Raw genomic sequence first — 23,791 nt, 5'->3', positions numbered from 1 at the left:
TCTTCTTCCTGGAATTGTGCCGCACCTGCCAAACAGAAAAGACACAGCAGGTTAGTCGCACACAGCAAAGGCCAGCTAATTAAAACGAACAATTAGCGCACCTCGCACAGTGCTATACTCATCGGCAGGAATCCTGCTCATCGTTGTCAGGAGAGTCAACCCATCAGCCGAAAACCGCTCAACTCCACGCCTGAAAGACAGGAACCAACATTAGTTACTTTTGAGCGAGAAACACTTAAGACAGCTATTCCAACGAGTTATTGGGATAGAGACTTACCTGTTTATTCCGGTTCTTCCAATTCAGCAGTAACTTGATCTTGGAAAGACTGTATATCCACACCCCTGCCAGTGTGTGCAGGACAGAGAGCTCACCTATAAAAAAACCAAGGTGAGCCAGAGGAAGAGAGGGAAATCGGAAGGAGGTGAAACCAAACCCAGTTCCATTCAGTTGGCTAAGATCTTGGTTCGACTTGCAGGCAAACGTCTCCTGAGGTGAGAACGAAGGGAAGACGCGGGCTAACACCCTCATTTAAGCAGCGCAACACCAGTGCAGACATCCTTCGGACACGAGTTATGCCCCCGTGGAGACCAGGTGAGCGTGACAGATGCTGGAAGGAGATTATCAAAGTTGAGTAATACGTCGGAGGAACATCTAGTCAAAAGAACAATACCTGGGGTAAGTAATTTGTTCTTCTACTTGAAAGCTGACCACCAAGTTCACTATGTGTGCAGGTGGCGTAAATTCTGGGTATGGTTTTCAGCAAGGGGTCTGGCCCCCTTTTATCTGTCCAACCTCTTCTGTTGTGGATTTTCTGCTCTCCTTGTCCTGGGCGGCCCTGCAGATTGACACTGTGAAGGAATACCTGGCTGCTGTTTCGGTTCCATGTGTTAATATCCCTGCAAAAATATCACCATACAAGAATGGCGTCGTATTTTTGCTGCAATATTAAACTAATGAACACCCCCGTGAATCCCTTTTTATTTTAAAGCGAGCGGGGGACACTCCCGCAGCCCCCGCTCCCATTTACCCCAAAAATTATCCCCACTAATAATATCATCTATGGCCGTTCCCGACCATAAATATGGCGATATTATTGGTGGGGATAATATTATCTGATACTGCTGTTTCAGACTTCAAAAAGATTCCTGAATGAGGCTCGATATTCACAATTCCCATTGTTGTGCAGTTGTTTGGGGTTTTGGACACCAAGTTTCCCCCATGTTAGTTTGTTGTTCCTGGTTGGGACTCACAATGAATTTTGACTTTCCTTACTGGACATTTTGTTTTTGCCATGAAATTTATATTCTTTAAGGTTGCTCGCCATTTGGGTGATTTTCCTGGTGGCCATCACTTCTGCAAGACTGGTGAGTGAACTCCAGGAGTTATCCGTTAAATCTCCCACCTTGGTGTTTTCTAAGGAAATTGTCACTTTGACAGTGAGCCCGTCCCTTCTTTCCTGATGTTCTATCCTTCGAGTGGATTGTGTCCTCCAACGTATTCCTCATCTTAGATGTATTCCATCCAGCTTTGCTGCTCTTCAGAATTTTTTTTGGCAGAGGGCGCCGTGCGTAGATGTCGTCGAGTCGATGGTCCCTCGAAGGCCTCCGTCGAGGGTGACGTCATCGGGTGTATAAGTAGCACGCGCGGCGCCCATTGGCCTCAGTTCCGTTTTTCCGCAGTACGTTGCTTCGGACATTCGACGCGCCTCGAGTTCTGTCAGGAAATATAATATTACGAGAAGTAATTATGTCCTCGTCATCGATGCCGACCACGACCCCGAGATTGGGTTTTAAGAAATGCAAGTCGTGCGGCTCAAAAATGTCAATCACGGACCCGCACCGCTGGTGTTTGTGGTGTCTCGGGGGAAGGCCACGACATGGAGGCCTATTCGAAGTGTCAGGCGATGACGGGAAAGGCCTTGCGAGAAAGGAGAGGAAAGCTACAGGTAGGTCGGAAGGATCGGAAAGCCTCTAGTGTCGAGTCAAGATCCCATGGGGAAAAATCTCCTCGACACGAAAGGCATAGATCCAGATCTTGAAACGATTCTCATCGCTCGTCGTCTTCGTCGAAAAAGTCGAAGAAACGACGTCATAGATCTCCCTCCACCTCGTCGTCAGACGAGTCTCTGAAAATGAAATGCCCCACAAAACATCCGTCTTCTGAAGAGAGGGAAGCATTTAGGGTCAAAATGATGGAGGTGTTTGAGAAAGCAAAGCCTCGGTCCGGGCTTTCTTCGGAAGCCGGCCGGGAGCGTCATCGCTCCGACACTCACGCAACCTCGAGCCCGGGTGATCGTAAAAGGAAGGATAGGGAACCATCCAGGATGCCGAGCGAAAAACGCTCGAGTCGAGTCGACCGCTCGAGGTCACCGACACCGTCCGAGACCTTTCACACCTCGAAGGAGAAACTGTCGAAGGCCGCCTCGAGGCCCTCGAAGCAGACCCCGTCGACGACCACGATGTGATCGACGCCGTTGATGCCTTTATCGACGTCGATGCCGAAACCCGCGGCGCCAAAGGCTCCAACCAAGCCAGGGCAGCCAGAAAAAGAGAAGGAAAAAGTTAAAAAACATGTAATTCCTTCAGAGCCTGGTACTACACCTCTTCCTCCTCCTCTCCCAGAGAAGGTTTTCAAGCCTCTCCCTAGAAAGGAGTTTTTCAAATCCTTGACCTCAATTTTTGAGGAACAGGAGAGATCCGAGGAGGAAAATGTACCTTTTGGATTGGAGTATGGCACCCCAAATGTCCCAGAATTCTTGATCTCAGAGGAAAGCAGAATGAGGGATTTGGTGGAGTCTTTCCACAATGCAAGTGGCATTGATACCTCTCCTGAGAATGATTTTGGTAGACCAGATCCAGGAAAGCATGCCAGTTCATCTTATTATCAATTAATGACCAAGGTGGTAGACTACTTAGGATGGGCTAAACCAACAGCCCAATTCGTCCAGGACGATTTGACAGACATATTGGATCACGGTCCCACTGAAGACCCAGTTTTACCTTTTCATGTAGCCTTACAAAACAGGGTGGCTAAGAATTGGGAAACTCCAGATTCTATTCCTCCGGTGAATAAATCCTTAACATCAAAATACCGCCCAGCCAGTAGCGACCCCGGCTATCTGTCAAAACATCCAACTCCCGAGAGTTTGGTCATACAGGCAGCCACAGCTTCCAACAAACTTGCTTACCCGTCTATCCCTCCAGACAGGGGCGATAAGCGTGTGGATTGTTGGGCACGGAAGGTATTTTCAGCCGGAGGCATTGGCATTAAAATCTGCCAACTCCACATGTGCCTTGGCAAAATTTTCGTACACTCTGTGGGAGTGCATCGCTATGGCGGCGGAGTACATACCAGACGGGGAAGAAAGGGAAGGTTTCCTAGCCATCGTTAGAGATGGAAAGGAGGCCATGCAGGAATCCCTTCAATCTGGATTGGACACTGCGGATAGTGTAAGCAGGTCCATGGGCATTAGCACGGTAATGCGCAGGTTTGAGTGGTTAAGGAAGTCGGGTTTTGCACCGGACGTACAGAACCGTCTCCTGAAGATGCCTTTTGATGGGTGTCACCTTTTTGGCAACAAGGCTGACAAGAGCCTTGAGAGGTTGCAGACCTCAAAAGCAGCGGCCAAATCTTTAGGAGCTGCTATTAGGCAACCTCCGCCTTTTCGTGCGCAAGGGCAATCATGGAGGGGACAATCCTATTGTTATTACACCTCATACGGGAAGACAAGAGGAATGGCCAGTCAAAGGGGCCAAAGAAAGGCCACTCGTGGTGGACGAGGAAAACGTGTTTAAGCCAGCTCCAGCTGCAGCCTCTTTGCCATCAGCAGCTGCAACATCTGCCACAAACCACTTTGAGGACTTGCACCACAAAACACCTGAGGGAGGCAGGCTGTCGCAGCATCTGCAAGAATGGCGAGCCATTACTTCAGATGTTTGGGCTCTAGAAATAATAGCCCAAGGCTATTATTATTGCCTTCCTTTTCTAAAGCAACCTCAAAGCAACCCACCAGGAAGACACCTGTTGAAACTTTCAAACCCGCTCCTACAGCAGGAAGTTCTAACCCTGCTGGAGAAAGGTGCTATAGAACCAGTAACTGCAGCGGAGAGGAACAGGGGTTGGTACTCCCCGTATTTTTTGATCCCCAAAAAGGACGGAGGACTGAGACCCATCTTGGATTTAAGAAACTTGAACAAGTTCCTCAGGAAGGACACTCTTGAGATGGCTACTCTTTCTCAGATCCTTCAGGCCCTTCAACTCCAGGACTGGTTGGTGTCATTGGACCTCCAGTATGCTTATTTTCATGTACCGATTCATCTCAAGCACAGAAAATACCTGAGGTTCGTTGTTGGCGACTCACACTATCAGTTTCGAGTCCTGCCATCCGGGTTGACCTCCGCCCTGAGAGTCTTCACCAAGTTAATGGTAGTGGTGGCAGCGCACCTCAGGAGAGGGGGGGGACTCATGTCTACCCCTACCTGGATGACTGGCTGATCAGAGCGCACTCTGCCAAGCAAGCTTTGGATCATCTGAAAGTCACCTGCCACTTCCTCCACAAACTGGGCTTCTCCCTCAACTTAAAGAAGTCTCCAATGACACCTTCCCAACAGCTTCAAAATATAGGAGCTGTATTAGACACATCCTTGGGAAAGAGCTCACCTCCCAAGACGAGGGTTCAAGACATTCTTCAGATGGTTTCAAAATTCCAAAATGCCCAAAATCTCCAGGCTTACGACTTTCTACGTTTGCTCGGCCTCATGGCATCCTGCATTTTTCTGGTGCCAGAGGCACGCTTGAGGATGAGATCCCTTCAATAGGCCCTAAAGACTCAGTGGTCCCAGTTCTCGGGTCAAATGACAGATCTTCTTCAGATTCCGAACAAGGTCAGACAAGACCTTCTATGGTGGACCTGTGCAGAGAACATCTTAAAGGGAGAACCCTTTTGGTAACCATGGCCGGAGATCACAGTAGTGATGGACGCCTCACTCCTGTGGTGGGGAGCACATGCCAACAATTTGACAATAACGGTTGCTGGTCTCCATCGGAGTCCAAACTACATATCAACCTTTTGCAGCTGAGGGCAATCAGACTAGCGCTGAAGGCCTTCCTGCCAGCTGTCAGGGGAAAGAATGTCCTGATAATGACGGACAACACAGTGCCCATGCACTACTTAAACAAAAGAGGTGGTGTGGGGTCACTACCCCTGTGCAGAGAGGCAATGCAGCTCTGGTATTGGGCGACTCAGGAGGGAATCTCTTTAACGTCAATTCATCTAGCCGGGGAAGAGAATATGACGACAGATGCTCTGAGCAGGCAGAGCATGGTGTCCCATGAATGGGAACTGGCTCAGGAAGTCATTCAAGAGATCTTCACCCTTTGGGGAACCCCTCAAGTAGACCTGTTTGCAACCGGAATCAACCGAAAATGCGAAAGGTATTGCTCAAGGGAATTTCCCCCGAGAGGAGCCCTGGGGGACGCGTTTGTGGTGGAGTGGAATTTCCCACTATTGTACGTGTTCCCTCCGATTCCCGTCATTCCTCAAGTCATCAGGAGGCTGAGATGCTTCGGGAACCGCATGGAGAACGTGGTATCCGGACCTTCTAGACATGTCCATCTGCCCTCCAGTACGTCTTCCTCAGAGAGAGAACCTTCTCTCTCAAATGGAAGGTCAGGTTCTCCACCCAGAGGTCCCCTCTAAGGATCAGCAGCAGACCTCAACTGCATCTGACCATCTGCCCCCCCTGGGCACCCCACCTCATCACAGGAGCCCCCTGCGCCTCCAGAGCCCCCTGATCCGCTCGCGCTGACATTTTTCCAAAAAACAAAATATCGGGCGCGATGCGGCCCGAAAGCGAGGCTGGGCGTTGCACGTTGCCTAGCAACGCTGTGTAGGCAGCTCTTAAGGCCACAATTCCGCCGGCAGGCGGAAGCCGGCGGCCACCCAAGGCCAACATAAGGCCGATTGCCCTGTTTGCCCCCCTCAAACCCCCATCGCCGTGGAGAGGGCAGGAGCCCCCCACCACCGTCCAGGACCTCAGCGGAGACCCCGACTCGACGGAGGCGGCGTGGATCCCCTCTAAGGATCAGCAGCAGACCTCAACTGCATCTGGCCATCTGCCCCCCCTGGGCACCCCACCTCATCACAGGATCCCCCTGCACCTCCAGAGCCCCCAGATCCGCTCGCGCCGACATTTTTCCAAAAAACAAAATGTCGGGCGCGATGCGGCCCGAAAGCGAGGCTGGGCGTTGCACGTTGCCTAGCAACGCTGTGTAGGCAGCTCTTAAGGCCACACATCCGCCGGCAGGCGGAAGCCGGCGGCCACCCAAGGCCAACATAAGGCCGATTGCCATGTTCGCACCGGGAAGCTACCGTTACCGTTGGACCTCCAAGATCACACACATTCTCCTCATTAAGGTATCATTCGTTCATGGATGGACGTGGATGATCAAATTCTTACTAGGACATAAACAACGTGAGTACTGTCACTAGCTGTTCAATTGCTATTCTATAATAGTTACAATAGTGCTCTCCTGCTACCCATATCACTGCTATGCCCTTTGGCCAAGCTCAGCCACCCATTGTCCGATGCTGTGCTTTTTGATCGTTATACGGGTCTGGCTCATGCTGTGCCTGGTGTTGTGCCCTATGGTCGCCCACAGACCACTTCTGAAGTTGTGTTGTGCCCTACGGTCGCCTACAGACCACCTTTGAAGTTGTGTTGTGCCCTATGGTCGCCTACAGACCACTTTTGAAGTTGTGTGTTGAGTCCCCCCACTCACAGCACCACCAAGTACACAATCATGCCCATAGCGTCCTGCAAGCTCACCGCTGCTGCCACCACGATGCTCACCCTCCTCTCCCCACCCACACTCACTACTCTCAAACTCTATCCTCCCATCCATCCCCTCATCCACACACCACCCAGCCCACTCTTCTGCCATAAGCATCTCGCTATTAAGGATATCACACCAACCATGACAGATCGTACACCCTGTGTAGTAACTCTGCACAGACTAGAAAGACTTAGAGCGCGCACACAGACCCCAGAACTTAGCACACTAGCCCTTCCCACTGAATTCAGAAACTCTAGACTGAGTTCCCGCACCACCTCCATACGCTGCCCCCACACGGAATACCCACACACCCACAGTCCACCACCCACTAACCTAGCCACACCCTGCAATACCACCTCACAGAACATACCAGACACGACCATCACTCACACCTCCACAAGCAAACATCACACAAGGCACATCAAATGTGCCCTCCTCAATGTCCGATCACTCCCAGCTCATGCCTCTGATATTCATGACATTATAACCAGTAATAACATTGACCTGTTAGCCATCACCGAAACATGGTTACATGAAGCATCAGGCCCTGCCGTTACACTTGCACTACCACCGGGCTTCTCAATACTCAGACAAGATAGGCCAGATCGAATAGGAGGCGGAGTAGCCCTCATCTACAAAGAGAACCTACAGCTCCGACCTGTCAGTCACCCCTCGACCAACAACTCTGACCTCTTATCGGCCAAACTCACATTGTCACCCAACAGCACCATCAACATTCACCTACTATACCGCCCCCCAGGCAACTCCCCAGACTCCCAGGACAACATCTTACACATCCTTAGCAACAATATCAAAAGATCCACCAAAACCATTCTACTAGGGGACCTCAACCTCGGATTTAATGATCCCAAGGACAAATCTGCAGCCACTCTCACCAAGGAACTCAATGACCTGGGCTTCATCCAAAAAGTAGAAAGTCCTACTCACATCAAAGGCCGCATACTTGACTGGATCGCAGACCATAACTGCCTCTCCTCTATCACCTCCAACTCCTCACTGCCTTGGACTGACCACAACTGCATAGAGTTCTCTATTCCTATCACCAAAAACCTTAAGACTCTGACCCCTGCCAGCGCTGCACAAGTCAGAAGCTCTAAAAAACTCACAGAGGAGAACCTACGCCCATACCTCAATACCCCAGTGTTAGCCCCCCCATTCGCTAGCGACCCCAATATCCTAGCAGACATCTACAAAGATGTCCTCACCAAAGCTATCAATGTAATAGCGCCACTTGAATGGAAAAAAGAGAAGAAATCCTTACACTCCAACTCCTGGTTTACTGAAGAACTGCACTCAATGCGATCCCACAAAAGAGCAGCACTAAAAAACTGGCAATCTGACCCCTGCACCAATACCAAAAACATATTCAATTTAATCTCCCACGAATACAAGAGAGCTATCTCCAATGCCAAAGCCAGCACCTTCAACACTCGTATCGCCAATGCCAAGTCACACTCCAAAGAGATTTTCACAATCTTTAATGAGCTCATCTCCCCCCCCCCAATACTCCAGATGAAATAATCAAAGATGAAGCGTGGTGTACCAGCATTCAAGCTGCCATACTTCACAAAATTGACCTTCTCCAAAAGAAAATCAAAGACCATTGCAAAGCACTTCCTCACCAGACAGGAACCAAACCGACCAACACCCCACCCACTTCCTCCAAGCCCACCATACCTGACTTCACCTTCAGAGATGTCACTGAAACAGAAGTTATTAACCTTCTAATAAACCTCAAACCCTCCCCATGCAAAGGCGACATTTGGCCACCTAAACTAGTCAAAGACTGCGCAGACTGCCTTGCGCCGCTCCTCACGGCATTTATCAATGCGTCCTTTAAAACAGGCATCATCCCAACCAACCTCAAAGAGGCTTGGGTCCGGCCTCTCCTAAAAAAAACGACTCTTGACCCCTCACAACCCAACAACTATAGACCAATAACCACTGTGCCATTCTTGCTGAAATTACTGGACAAAGCCGCACACTGCCAAATCCAACACTTTCTGGAAACCCACTCCATCCTCGGGACGAGGCAATCGGGCTTCCGGAAAGGACATGGCACAGAAACAGCCCTGGTAGATCTGAAGAGCCAGATCACCCAAATCATGGACAAAGGCAAGCCGGCTCTTCTGCTTCTTCTAGATCTCTCAGCCGCGTTTGATCTGGTTGATCACAAGATTCTCACTTCCCACCTCCCGCACTCAGCCAACTTCTCCAAAGAAGCAGCCGCCTGGATCACTTCCTTCCTCGAAGGTAGGGCCATGAAAGTCTTCTCGGGCATCGCCAACGCCACTCCCACGACAATCCACTGCGGGGTCCCTCAAGGTTCCTGCACTGCACCTACACTCTATAACTTGTTCACCAAGCCCCTCTTTGACAAACTTGACTCATACGGCATCACCTACACGAACTACGCGGACGACGCACAAGTACTTCTACCCCTCTCAGGCTCATACAACGAAGACGCAAAGGCACTCCACACTATCTACTCCATCATCAAGGCATGGATGGCAATTAATGGCCTCTGCCTCAATGGTGACAAGACTGAAATCTTGATATTAGGTCAACAGAACACCTTAGACAAACTGGAAAAACTGTACACTAACTTCTCCATTGACAACTCCATCATCCCCGTGTCCACAGCCGTCAAGACACTGGGAGTATACCTTGACTCTTCGCTATCAATGACTAGACAAGTCAGCGCAATCACTTCCGCATCCGCACACACCACCAAACTTATAAATGCCATCAAGCCCTACCTCTCTAAACCTAACTGCCTCTCCATAGCGAGGGCAACCATTGGAGCCAAATTGGACTACTGCAATGCTCTCCTAGCAGGCACATCAGCCAAAAACATAAATAGACTACAAATCACGCAGAACAACGCTCTCCGGGCCGCTCTTAGTATCCCAAGAAGAGAGCATATCACCCAGGCCAGGCTCTCAGCCCAATGGCTCCCAGTCAAAGAACGGATCACCTTCAAAATCCTCACCCTCACTCACAAATGCCTCTCCTTCTCCGCCCCGTCCTATCTTTCAGATACCATCCTCAAACCTTCCTCCACACGTCCCACTAGGACGCAATACGCTAACCTACTCTGCACCCCACGCATCAAAAAAGCCAAAGCCGGAGGTCTAGGTTTTCCCTACATTGCAGCACAGACATGGAACGCTCTCCCTTCAGACATCCGAACGGAAAACTCACTTCCCATCTTTCGCAGGAAACTGAAAACCTCGTTCCTTGCAAAATAACTAGCAAACTCTCAGGAAGCCATGTAAATATATTGCCTTGCTATTGTATATATTTCCTCTGTAATTTATGTACTGCTTGTAACTACGGTTTCCTTTGCAACTAAGATGTCTGTAACAAGCGTCACGATGCTTCTGGGCTGATGTGCGCTCAACAAATTTGAATAAATAAATAAATAAACACTCAACCTTCATGCTTGGTATCTGAAAGGCTGAGATGCAGGGATTGGAACCTTCCAGAGGATGTTATGGAGGTGTTGCTTTCGGCAAGAAGGCCAGCAACAAAGTCTCTGTACCGTTGCAAAAAGTTTTGCAACTGGTGCAGGGAAAAGAATGTCGATCCTTTTCTATGTTCTATTCCGGAAGTACTATCTTTCCTTCTGACCCTAGCCGATAGAGGTCTGAATATTGGAACAATGAAAGGTTACCTTGCAGCGCTTTCCATCTTCAAGCGCTCATCAGAAGAATGCTCATACTTCAAAATTCCTTTGATAACACAATTCATAAAAGGTCTCACTAATGTGTTTCCTCCTCACCCATTTCAAGTACCGATTTGGGATCTAAATTTGGTATTAAAATTCTTAATGTGTGCCCCTTTTCAGCCTATGCACACGTGTCCATTAAGATTATTAACATGGAAAACAGCATTTTTAGTTGCTCTAACATCAGCAAGAAGAGTGAGCGAATTGCAGGCACTATCTTCTGGGCCTACCTATACTGTGTTCCATAAGGACAGGGTTGTGTTGAGGGTTAAACCATCATTTTTACCGAAGGTAATATCTGATTTTCATTTAAATCAGAAAATGTTTACCCTCATTCTATCCTCCACCTCATCCTTCTAAGGAGGAAGAAAGACTACACAGACTGGACCCAAAAAGAGCTGTAAGCTTTTACATCTCTAGGCTTTCTAGACTTAGAGTGGACAACCAGTTGTTTATAGGCTACACCGGAAGAAAGCTGGGTCAATCAGTAACAAAACAAACCATTTTGCGCTGGATCGTGCTTTGCATTTCAGAATGCTACAGACTAGCACAAAAAGACCCACCTGAAGGGTTAAGAGCTCATTCCACCAGAGGCATCGCCTCTTCTACAGCCCTTCAAAGAGGTGTCCCTAAAAGGTCCATTTGCGAAGCAGCAACTTGGTCTTCGCTTCACACCTTCTCAAAATTCTATAACCTGGATGCTTCCCAGTCTAGGGAGCTAACCTTTGGAAAAGCAGTGCTTTACTCTTCCATCTAAGGGCAGTTTAAAAAAATAAATAAAATCTAACCCCTCCTCCAGAGGAACTATGCAAAATACTGCTTTGGGAGCCTATCTAAGATGAGGAATACGTTGGAGGACACAATCCACTCGAAGAACAAGTTACTTCTTACCTGGTAACGTTCTTTGGATTGGACGTTCCTCCAACATATTCCTCATTGCCCTCCAAACCTACACCTCTGTAGATTTTTTCCGGGTTATTGCCATCTCAAATCTCGCAAGAATGATACCTGTCTGCCGGCACAATCTACAAAAACAGTACAAGATCACAGATAAAAAAGAGGGGAAAAACAGAACTGAGGCCAACAGGCGCCGCACGTACTACTTATACACCAGATGATGTCACCCTCGACGGAGGCCTTCGAGGGACCATCGACTCGACGACATCGACGCACGGCACCCTCTGCCGAAAAAATTTCCGAACAGCAGCAAAGCTGGATGGAATACATCTAAAATGAGCAATACATTGGAGGAATATCCAATCGAAAGAACGTTACCAGGTAAGAAGTAACTTGTTCTTCTTCCTGTGTTATTTCCTCTGCCTCACCCTTCTAAGACAGAGGAGCAATTCCATCCGCTGGATCCGGTGCGGAGCCTCAGCAGCTGCTACTTCTCTTGGATGAGGGATGTCCAGAAATATGCCCAGCTCTTTGTGGGTAACTCTAGCGTTCATGTTGGCAGATCCGTGACTCAACAGTCCCTCTCAAGATGGATCATCTTCTGCATCTCTGAATACTAAGATCTAGTCTGAAAAGGAGGTCATTCAACTTAATGTCAGGCCTTCTCCCTCGGCCCTGCAGTGAAGGGGGCAGAGGCATCCCTGTTCTGGACTTTTGTCAAGCGGCTAGTTGGGATTTGCTGCACATGTGTACCCATAATTATTGCCTGGATTCCTTGTTGGGTAAAGATGCTTGCTTTGTCCAAGCAGTCCTCCACAGTTTTTTAGTTTAGCTGGTGTCTTCTAACCCTCCTCCGACAATGGGGGTTTATCATAGATGTGGAATTTGTGGGTGTAAGGGATCAATTAGAACAATTAATTTCCTTTTTTTATTTAGTTCAGATGGCTGTTCCTCACACAGATTTCCTCAACCCCCTCCCAACCTGCTGCTCTTGATTGTGTAGCTTGTACGCCTCATCTGTTCTGCACTCTCTCAGCGGCTGAATGCTAGGGAAGAAGGTGAAACTGAGGTTATGAGGCGCCGCCGATGATTTATACTGGCCCCAACGTGCCATCCAGCGTGTGGAGCAGCACTATCACCCTGGTGATGAAAGTATTTCCGAAGGCAGCTGACAGTGTAGATAGAATATCATAGACAGGCAACTTGTAGGAGGAACATCCATAAAAAAGAACATTACCGGGAGGTAAGTAATTTTTTGTTCTTGTGGTATCTAAACCATTGAACTTTTCACTCGTAGACATGATATATTTTTTAACGTTGTTCTTTATGCTAAATGTCAAGTTATGAAAATAGTTTGCAGTATGTTTCTAAATGTTATACAATCGATTGTGTCTTTGGTCTGGTTTAGGCGACACTTGCTGCAACAATGACTGAAAAATCCCCATTTTCAACACCAATTGGACGAAAAGATGAAGCAGATCTTGCTAAATCTGCAATGGCCGTGTCAAACTCTGACCATCTGACAATCTACAATGCATACATAGGGTAAGAACAATCTTCTTTTAGATGTTAAGTTCTCATTAGTATGTACCTGTTAAATAAATATTTGTAATATTATAGGGACCTTTTGAAATGAAAATAACTCTTCTTCCATTATAGTATGTGTTCTAAATCGGGTATTTTATATTCCTTTTTTATTGTACAAGGATATTGTTCGTGGCGCTAGAGAGCTCGTCCAGGAATTGCGGATTCTTGCTGAGGTCTGTGTGTCGGCTCCGAAAATCCTGAAAAATAGCAGTCTTAGAGGCAGCCTGGTGTGTTTTGCCATTGCATTTCAGATGTGGAAAGCGACGGGTTTGAACTGAGCGCCTTTTAAGTCCTGGCAGGGCCGGTGCAACTAGCCTGGCGGTGCTCCTGAGTGTGAAGCGGCCGTCGTAGTGCTGGACTGTCGTGAGGGTGATCGGACTCCAAGCCGGGCTAATTTTGCGTGAAAATACCCAGCGGTGTGCGGCTGCGCTACCTGCCTGGGGCAAGTGCTTTGACCCCCGTGTCCCATCCGGGGCGGCGGGGTGAGGTTGGAGAGCCCGTTCAGCGCTGAAGGAGAGCAGAGGCCCGGAAGGAGCCCCCTGGAGCGGCACAGCATTGCCTGGCCTATGAGGGGGGCGGCGCCAGTGTATGGAGCCACGGTAGCCTGGAGGCGGAGGCAGTTTGGAGACCGCCGACAGCCTCTACTCCATGTGGGGAGCTGGTGTGCACCCTCCCCGGATCAATTTGTGCTGGTGACTACACCTGGGGCCTACTGCACACTCTAAGGCCCCAGGCAGTCCAGCAGTGGGCCTAGCAAAGCTTCAATGGAGCCCCCGGCCAAACAATTCCCCCCCTAGCCCCTGGCCCACGAGTGGTGGCAGGAACGACTTGCTGTGAGGTGGAGCACACTCCTGCAGGTGGGTGCATCCTGGAGTGGCCTGTGCGGGGCGCATTGCATAGGTGACGGCCCTAGGAGGGTGAAGGCCCGGGCCCTACTGTGACCCTCCCCGGGCAGCGTACTTCTGGTGACGGTTCCTGCTGGGGTGCTATGGCTGCCACCCGTATTTCGCTGAAGTGGCGGCCTGGCTGGAGCCTGTCCAGGAGTGGCTGAATTCCGGGGGTGAAAGGAGGCAGGAGCCCTGGACTGTGTGTGGGCACTGACCTGGGCTGAGTAGAGCGGTGTCCCCCTGATTGGGGGCACGTGGGGCACAGACTGACTTTCTCTGTTTCGCCCCTGGTGGAACAGATTTGGTGGACTGCAGGGCAGGGAGGTTAGAGGCGCTGTGAGGCCCTGAGTGCTGGCTCGACCCTGAGGGGCTGTAGAATTAGCTTTTGGATGGTGGAGCCCATGATGGGACGAACCTCCGAGGTAGCTTGAGCCCACTGTATACATCTGCCCCCCCACCCCTCTTCCAGTACCCCCACTGGCTTCCTTTTTCTGCCAGCCTTTTTGAGTCCTGTGTCTTTGTTCCTTTCCTTGTTGGTCCTTGTGAGAGGAGGCTGCTGAGACCCACTGGTTCCACCATGGGGAAGATGGGCAAACTGCAGAGGAAGCACACTTTCGAGGGGGGCCCTTCCTCAAGGTACCCCCCCCTCACACCCCGGAATCTGTTTGAGCCCATGGAGCTAGCCTCTGGAGGAGCTGGCCCAGCACCAGTGGTGGATATCTGGGAGATACTGCTGGACCTTAAGGTGGTCATCGGTAGGTTGGATTCCAAGCTGGACTTGCTCTCCTCTAAGGTTGATATGCTACAGCACCGGCTGGACAAGCACGCCGATCACCTGGACGAGGTGGAGCACAGGGTGTCTGTTCTGGAGGATGGGTCGGCGTCGCTCACGGCCAGGGTGTCGGCCCTGGTGGTGCAACTCAAGTGGGTGTCTGTTGGGTTCGAGATTCCAGAACGCAAGGGGCAGATGCAGACGGAGATGGAGGAGTTTGTTAAAGTTCTCTGCAGGGAAAGTTGTTGTGGTTGAGAGGGCTCACTGTATCCCAGCGGCAGGATCCCCTGATCCATCATTGTCCACCTTTTGAACTACAGGGACTGGGAAACAATCCTTTGCTTAGCCAAGCAGAAGGGGGAACTTCAATATGATGGCAATACATTTCAGGTCTTCCCAGACTTTTCGGCAGCGGTGCAGACATCGAGGTGGTCTTTCGCGGGGGTTGAACGTCGTTTTAGGGACAACATCCCATATTCCATGTTGTTCCCTGTGAAGCTACACATTCAGCATGATGGGGAAACACAATTGATGTCACCGGAGGCAGCAAGCTCCATCCTGGGTGAGTTCAGCAAGCTACATCGCCCCAACAACATGAGACCCCTCAATGAGGCCAGGAACTGGGGTCAGGAGGGTCAGGAAGAGCCTTCAGGTTGGGCCATTGTTGTGCCAGATTGGGGGGATGGCAGATTGGATGCCTAACAGCTGACCATGAGACACTGTCATTTCTATCCGATGGTTCGCGCGCTGCATTGGAAATATGTTTTCTGATGCTTGTTAATCTGCTTAGAATCACATGCTGTCCATATAGTCCGACATCCAGTGGTAACCGCGGAGTATTGCATCTGGTCTTTCGGGGACCGAAAGGGGGCGTCGGCATAGGCGTGTCTGTAGTGCTATCCCTATCGTGATGCGTAGTGTACCCAAAATCCCTCACCTGCCGAGGTCCCTCAGATTGTTTTTTTCCGGACAGATAACTGGCCGCCCTATAGCAGAGCTCTTACAGAAGAGACATTGTTTATCTTATTCCGAATTGTCAGTTATTCCCCGTTAAGTCACTTCGGTCACAAGAATATCTTTGACGAAGACTGCGGGGGATTCGTCTACGGCCGTGGATTTTGGTGCCTAAGATCCAGCGGCCGGATTTTCCACGTGGTTGGGCCCTCTGGCCGACCTGTACAGTAGGGAGAGGGGTTGGGGTGGCCATATTGTCGGTATGTCTTTCCTCCTTTCCCCTCTTTGCCCTTTTGGTCTAGTCATCTTTCCCTTTGGCTATGGAAAGGACTCCTTTTAGATTATGCCCTAAGTGTAGAGTCAGATATCCTTGGAAGGACGAACACAGGACTTGCAACGCCTGTCTCCCCCTAGAGCATGACGAAAAGCAATGTGCGGCCTTGCAAACTCCTTCGGCCTAAGACCCTCAAGGAGCGCTGTGTAAAGCGGTGGGCCGCATATGGTATGTCGCGGGTGGAAGCCCCTTCCCCCACTGCCACACCCGCTGAGAGTGACGGGGGCACCTCGGATGACCAAACATCCGTTGCGGATGTTATAGACCTCAAGGCAGACACTTCTAGGTCCACCACGCCCGTCCCCGACCCTTTAAGGTCTGACTCTGGTCTCGCTTCAGGGACAACACCCGGCGACAGGGGCGTACAAACGCATCACACTAGGAAGACAACCCCTACACCGTTTTCGATGTCTTCGTCGAAAAAGGTGAAGGCACCAACAGGGCCGCTGAAAATTCCGACAGTTTCCTCAGATCGCTCAGATCCAAAGCCTTCCCCGCATCCGCAAAATTAAGTAAGGGCGCTACTCCTAAAACTTCACACGTCGAAGCGCTGAAATCCGACGCTGCGATCGTCCCGAAGGCCGCGGTAGGCCCAAAAACTACGACTAGGCCTCTCCCTGAGAAACCAACCGCTAGGCCCTCTAGCGCAGCGGAAGGTAATACACCTACCGATAGACCATCGGAGCAACTATCTCACACCGATTCGGCGATTATCGAAGTCGACATCGAATGAATTATAGCGACGATGGGTCTTACCCCGGTTCCGCCTAAAGTCATGGGACAAGCCGCCAAAAAATCTTCAGATGCGGTTTGGGATCCCGATTCTTACGATACTTATGAAGATAGTCAAGAGCCTCTTTCCGACACCCTAAGAGACTCTTTTCAGCACCGTAGGGCGGAAAACAACGTTTTTCCACCCGTAGGTCCGCTTGGGTCCTCTAAAGGATATCCTTAAGGCGAAGCCTCCATCTAGCCAAGCCATCCCCCTCCTTAATTCTATCAACAGAAGGTTGGCCCCCTCATTGGTATCACCAGCTCAGACTCGGGCAGTGAATCCAAGAGTGGAAAAACTATTTCGCCCTTCTCCTTCCGACCCTCTATACATTAGAGGGCACACCATCCCAGATTCGTTGGTAGTGACTACCACCCGGAAAAGGGCAGGGGTAGCCCTTGCCACGGGGGAAGCCCCTCCGGACAAGGAATCCAAAAGACTGTATGCTCTAGGCAAACGAGTCACTTCGGCTGCCGCATACACTACGCGGATTGCTAATAATACCACATTATTGGCAAGCTATGCTGACGCTCAGAGGAACCTGCTCCAGGAAGGCCTCCAAGAGGTTCCTGAGCCCGCCAAATCCAAGCTTCTCTCCATTGTAATCGAGGGAAGACAAGTTAACCAGAATGTGATCAAAAACACCCTGGACACGGCTGAAACAGCAGACAGGTCTCTGGCCCAAGGGACGCTACTTAAAAGACACGCTTGGCTGCGTACTTCAGGTTTTAAACCGAAAATACAAGCCTCCCTCATCAATAAGCCTATTGAGGGATCTAACCTCTTCGGGAAAGCGGTGGATGAGGCCTTGGAAATGGCTAAGAAAGAGCATGAGACTCTTAAGTCTCTACAACAGATCACACAGAAACCTTCCCCCCAGACAGGTAATAAAACTCGGTGGTCCTTTCGATGACAAGCCTGTGCTGGTCAAAACAACTATGGCACAGGGAACTTCAACACAGGACAAACTTCGGGAAGCCCTGCATACTACCCTTCAAAGGGTCAGAAACGAGGCAAAGGCAGAGGTAGAGGCCCCAATCCCAGAGGAGCCACAGCCTCTGGTCAGAAATGACCACCAGATCCAGGTCCCCTCCCATGTCACCCCAGTCGGGGGGCGATTAACATCTTTCCTCATGGCATGGGAGGGGATAACTTCAGACCAGTGGGGTCATAAAGACGGTTGCCCAAGGGTACTGGGTGGAATTCGCCCGACCTCCACAATTCAGACCGCTGCGCTCATGGTGCCTTTCACCTAGACCATCTGGAGATCCTGAATAAAGAGGTGGAAGCACTGCTGGGAATGGACGCCATAGAAGCCACCCCTATTCTTCAGGTAAACAAGGGTATTTATTCAGTGTACTTCCTTGTACCCAAAAAGGACCTCGCCATGTGCCCTGTTCTAGACCTGCGCCCAGCGAACACGTTCATAAAACCCCAGAAGTTTTGCATGGTAACACTACAGGAGGTGATCCCATTGCTGAAACAGGGGTACTACATGGTAACATTGAACATGAAATATACATAAATTCATATTTCAATGTTGCCAGCGCACAAAAAATATCTAAGGTTCAGGATAGAGGACAGGCATTACCAATTGAAGGTACTCCCCTTCGGCATCGCCTCGGCGCCAAGGGTGTTTACCAAGGTCCTGGCAGTGGCTGCAGCACACCTGTGCAGACTATCCGTCCCAGTTTACCCTTACCTCGACGAGTGGCTCATCATGGGGGACTCATTCGACACGTTTTTCGAAAACCCAAAAAACAGTAGATCTTCTCTTCAGTTTGGGTTTCTCAATCAACGAAAAGAAATCTAGTCTAGTCCCCAGTCAAACAAAACAATTTCTGGGAGCTCTAATTTGGACGGAAGACGGTTTAGTCTTCCCCTCCAACGAGAGGGTTCAGAACATGCTTTTTCAGATCCCTCAATATGTTGCCAGTCGGGAGGTGACAGTGCGCAAAGCCATGTGCTTGCTAGGAATGATGGCGTTGTGCATATACTTAGTTCCCCACGCGCGGCTGCGCATGCGTCCCATGCAAGAGTGGCTCAACAGCCAGTGGTGTCAGGCCAGCGGACAATAGGAAGATCTGGTAGCTCGCCAGCCCTCGTTCTCTCTCTGCAGTGGTGGTCAAGAGAAAACCTCTTGAAGGGGAAGACCTTCTCCACCCCTGCAGTGGAAGCCACTCTCACTACAGACGCATCTCTCACGGGGTTGGGGGGCCTCACCTGCTTCAGCAGACAGCGCACGGAGTGTGGTCCTCTCAAGTAGCTTCCAACCATATAAACTCACTGTAGCTATTAGCGGTGTTCAAGGCTTTGATTGCCTTTCAGGTGCAACTACAAGGGAAGACAGTGCTGACTCTACCGGACAGCACTACAGCCAGGAACCAGTTACCATGATACTGGTTGCCCCCATGTGGGCCCGCCAACCCTGGTTCGCTCACCTGATGGAAATGTCCCTCTCCCCACGAGTGAAACTACCCTGCCCATACAACATGTTGTCTCAGGACAGGGGGGAGACCCTACACCCATGCCCACAAACTCTGAATTTAGCAGCTTGGCTCCTGAGGTCATAGAGTTTGGACATCTACAGCTCCCTCAGAGTTGCATGGACATACTCAGGGAAGCTAGGAAACAGAACACACGTTATTGCTATGCCAGCAAATGGAAGCGTTTTGTCATCTGGTGCAAATCCAAGGGCGTCAATCCCATCGATTGCTCACCCACACACATTGTACTGTACCTAACCCATCTGTTGGATACTGGGTTAGTATTCAATTCCCTAAAGGTTCAGCTTGCTGCTCTGTCAGCCTACACCACATCACAACAGAAAGTGTTGTGGTGGAAGATACCATTGATTAAGGCCTTTATGGAAGGGGTTAAGAGGATTTATCCTCCCATTTCTCACCCAGCTCCTGGATGGGACCTAAATGTGGTTTTGACCAGGCTCATGGGAGCTCCCTTTGAGCCTATGCATAAAGCAAGTCTGAAAGACCTGACTTATAAAACGGCCTTCCTAGTAACTATCACTTCTATCAAAGAGTTAGCGAACTACAGGCACTTTCTGTTCTAGACCCCTTTGTTACAGTCCACATGGATAAGGTAGTTCTGCGCACGCACACCAGATTTGCGCCTAAATTCATATCGAAGTTCCATGTGAACCAGTCCATTGAACTGCCTACCTTTTTCCAGAATCCCACTAGCATGGCCGAAAGAAGCCTACTCACACACTGGATGTGCGCAGGGCAGTCATGTTCTACCTGGAAAAAACTAAACCACTGAGGAAAACAAAACAATTTTTCGTTTCAGTGGCAGCTGGTAGAGAAGGGGATCCTGTCTCTAAATCTGCTATCTCAAGGTGGATTGTCAAATGCATCACACTATGTTACACTCTTGCTAAGAGAGAACTGCCCTTTAAGCCTAGAGCACATTCTACTCGAGGCACTGGGGCATCCATAGCATTCATTGCAAATGTTCCCCTTGAGTCCATTTGCAAAGCGGCAACCTGGAGTTCTGTACACACCTTTACAAAACACTATTGCCTAGGTCTGATTCTCAGGTGGGACAAGCAGTACTAACACATATTTTCTCTACTGTTCCTTCTCACAACCCACCTCCAACTCTGGGTACTGCTCGCTAGTCTATGCACAGCATGTGATTCTAAGCAGATTAATCAGAAGACATGCATTACTTACTGTAATAGCATTTCGAGGGGATTGGGTCCTCCTACGTATTCCATATCTATGACATGTAATCACCACAGCTGTGCTGCTTCGGAAAATCTTCGGCGTCTGCGTCCTGCGTCGATGACATTGATACGCCGCCCTCGAGGACCTCCTCCGACGGCCGACGTCACTGGATCTTATAAGTAGGACGCACGACGCCTGTAGCCTCAGTTCCGTTTTTTCCACAAACGTGTTCGCTTCTGAGATCTCGGCGCACCTCCACTCTTTGGAGTTTCTGTTCTTTCTCGGTTCTTCGAACCTGCTCGTATTGTGAAGTATATTCTTCGTGAAGATGTCTACCTAGTCTTCCACCCCGCGTCTGGCTTTAAGAAGTGCAGGGACTGTGGGTCCAAGATGTCGGTGACGGACTCGCACAACGCCTGCCTCTGGTGCCTCGGGGAGGCCCATGACACAGATGACTGTGTCGACTGCCAGTCGCTCACGTCCAAAGCCTTGCGGGAGCGCAAGAAGTTGTTGTCGGTAGGTAAGGTGTCCAAGCCAAGGAAGACGAGGTCTGCGGGGCTTTCGATGGAAGATTCGAGGGGCGACTCTGCATCGTCGTCAGAAGTCCAGTGGGTCTCGGTCCCGGAGTCGGTACCGCCACTCGCTTATCCCACCAAGCATGCAACGCCGGAGGAATGGGCTTCCTTCGGGAAGAAAATGTTAGCGATTCTCGAATCGCAGGGCACTGCTCCGTCCACGCTTCCGAGTGGGGTTGTTCGTGATCGGTCGAGAGACACCGCTCGCACGCCTTCGGGCTCGGGTGGTCGGCACGATTCGCGGGAGAGGTCCCGCTTGGAAAAGGGGAATAGTTCTTGTCATGCCCGGTCCAGGTCCCGGTCCTCGATGCGTTCGAGACCGTGTGCACCTGTGGTGTTTTCGAGGAAGATGTCAACGCCGTTGGCGCCGAGGTTGTCGACGGACTATTTTGAGGCCCCGCCTCTGAAGAAGTCCTCGATGCCATCGGCGCCCAGGCTGTTGAGGGACACGCTCGGGGCTCCGACATCGAGGCCTGTGTCGATGTCATCGATGCTGTCAGCACCGCTTTCGCGAGTCAATGCCGATTCACTCGACGCCTTTTGAGGCTGTTTCGACGGGGGTACCCCGTGGCTCGGTGGAACCCCCTAGAAAGGCTCTGGCCAAGTTCAAGCATGGCTTTGTTCCACATTCTGTGCCTTCTTACCGCCATCTTGAGTTTATTTCAGAGGTGGATGAGGGCTCTGATGATGGCATGGTTCCTAATACGGTGCCAGACGAGATTCTCTCGGGCTATAGCTAAATTGAGGACCTGCGGCAGTCCCTGCACGATGCCAGTGGGCTGGACACCTCTCTGGAGGTGGAGTTTTGTAGGCCTGAGCCTGGCACTCATGACGACTCCTCGTATCGGTGTCTTATGTCTAGGGTCACCGAGTACTTGGGATGGTCTGTTCCCCCAGGGGATTTTCTTCAGGATGACCTTACGGATATCCTCGACCAAGGTCCACCAACTGACCCGGTACTGCCGTTCCATATGGCTCTACAGAGGAGGGTGGCGGCGGCTTGGACTGCTCCGGAGAGTCTCCCGGCAGTGGGCAAGTCTTTGCCGCGAAAATACCGCCCAGCCAGTTGCGACCCCTGCTACTTGACCAAGCACCCCACTCCGTAGAGTTTGGTGGTGCAGGCGGCTACGGCCCCGGCAAAGCAGGCATCTATCCTACCATCCCTCCTGATAGGGACGAAAAGCGTTTTGACGGCTGGGCGAAGAAAGCGTTTTCTTCAGGGGGTATGGTGCTTCAGGCGGCCAACTCTGTATGTGCCTTGTCACGTTTCACGCACACTCTGTGGAACTGTATTTCCTTAGCGGCTGAACATATTCCCAAAAGGGACGAACGGGATGGTTTCCTTGCCATGGTTCAGGATGGCAAGGATGCCATGTGTGAGGCCGTTCAGTCGGGTTTGGACATGGCAAATTGCGTCAGCCAGGCAATTGGCGGCGAGCACCGTGATACGCAGGTTTGCGTGGTTGTGGAAGTCTGGGTTTGCTCCTGATGTGCAGGCCCGGCAGCTCAACATGCCCTTTGACGGGGAACATCTTTTTGGCAGCAAGGCTGACGAGAGCCTTGTGAGGTTGCAGACCTCCAAAGCTGCAGCGAAGTCGTTGGGCGCTGCAGTTCGCCAACCTCTGCCTTTTCGTCCTAGGGGACAGCAATGGAGGGGAGGGTTCCTTTCGTTATTAGTCATCCTTTGGTAAAGCGAGAGGAGCTGTCAGTCAAAGGGGCCACCGTAGGAGTGACAGAGGTGGAAAACAAGGTACTCGAGGTGCCAAGGCCGCTCGGGCTGTTGCCTCTTTGCCCTCAGGCAACGCCACAGCCGCTTCAGCTCAGTCATGAGGCCATGTCCCATGGTTCGCCGGTTGGGGGAAGGCTGTTGCAGCATCTTGCAGAGTGGCTGATCATAACCCACGGCTACTGTCTTCCTTTCCGGCAGAGGCCTCAAGACAATCCACCGGGGAATCTCTCTTTGAAGAGTCTGGATCCGCTCTTGCGCATGAAATTCAATCCCTGTTGAAGAAAAGCCCATAGAACTGGTGCCTGTAGCGGAGAGGAACAAGGGACGGTATTCCCCTTATTTTTTGATTTCCAAGAAAGACGGGGGGTTGAGACCCATCATGGACTTGCGCGGTTTGAACAAACTCCTCAGGAAGGACAAGTTCAAGATGGTTACTCTATCTCAAGTCCTCCAGGCCCTTCAACTTCAGGACTGGTTGGTGTCTCTCGACCTCAAGGACGCTTACCTTCATGTGACGATACATCCAAAGCGCAAGAAGTACCCGAGGTTCACGGTAGCCGACTCGCACTTTCAGTTTCGAGTCCTGCCGTTCGGATTGACCTCCGCCCCAAGGGTCTTCACCAAGCTCATGGTAATGGTGGTAGCGCACCTCAGGAAAGGGGGGATTCACGTCTAGACCTACCTGGACGATTGGGTGATCAGGGCGCGCTCTCCAGAGCAAGTCCTGGATCATCTGTCAGTCACCTGCCACTTCCCTCCACAAGCTGGGCTTCTCCCTCAACTTAAAGTCCCATTTGACACCAACTCAGAGACTCCAGTACATCAGGCCTGTGCTCGACACGTCCCTGGGGCAGTGTTTTCCTCCCCAGGTGAGGGCTCATCACATTCAGCAGATGGTGCAAAAGTTTCAGCTTGCCCAGAGTCTCCCAGCGTTCGAGTTCTTGAGATTGCTCGGCCTCATGGCATCCTGCATTCTTCTGGTGCCAGAGACCAGGTTGCGGATGAGCTCTTT

General features: G+C 50.7%; 1 protein-coding gene across 1 annotated transcript in view; it reads left to right on the top strand.

Annotated features, from left to right (window-relative positions):
- Window positions 1-23,791, top strand: part of DHX29 (DExH-box helicase 29) — a 1,426,484-nt gene that overhangs the window by 1,198,248 nt on the left and 204,445 nt on the right. Inside the window, exon 22 of the mRNA XM_069627279.1 lies at window positions 12,892-13,028. Within this exon, the coding sequence (XP_069483380.1) occupies window positions 12,892-13,028 (137 nt within the window). The remainder of the gene's footprint in view (window positions 1-12,891; window positions 13,029-23,791) is intronic.

Source organism: Ambystoma mexicanum, chromosome 6p (assembly GCF_040938575.1).
Source record: "Ambystoma mexicanum isolate Mex_15411 chromosome 6p, UKY_AmexF1_1, whole genome shotgun sequence".
Taxonomy (NCBI): Eukaryota; Metazoa; Chordata; class Amphibia; order Caudata; family Ambystomatidae; genus Ambystoma; species Ambystoma mexicanum.
Note: the sequence above shows the minus strand (reverse complement) of the source record. Positions and strands in the feature narration are given on the sequence as shown.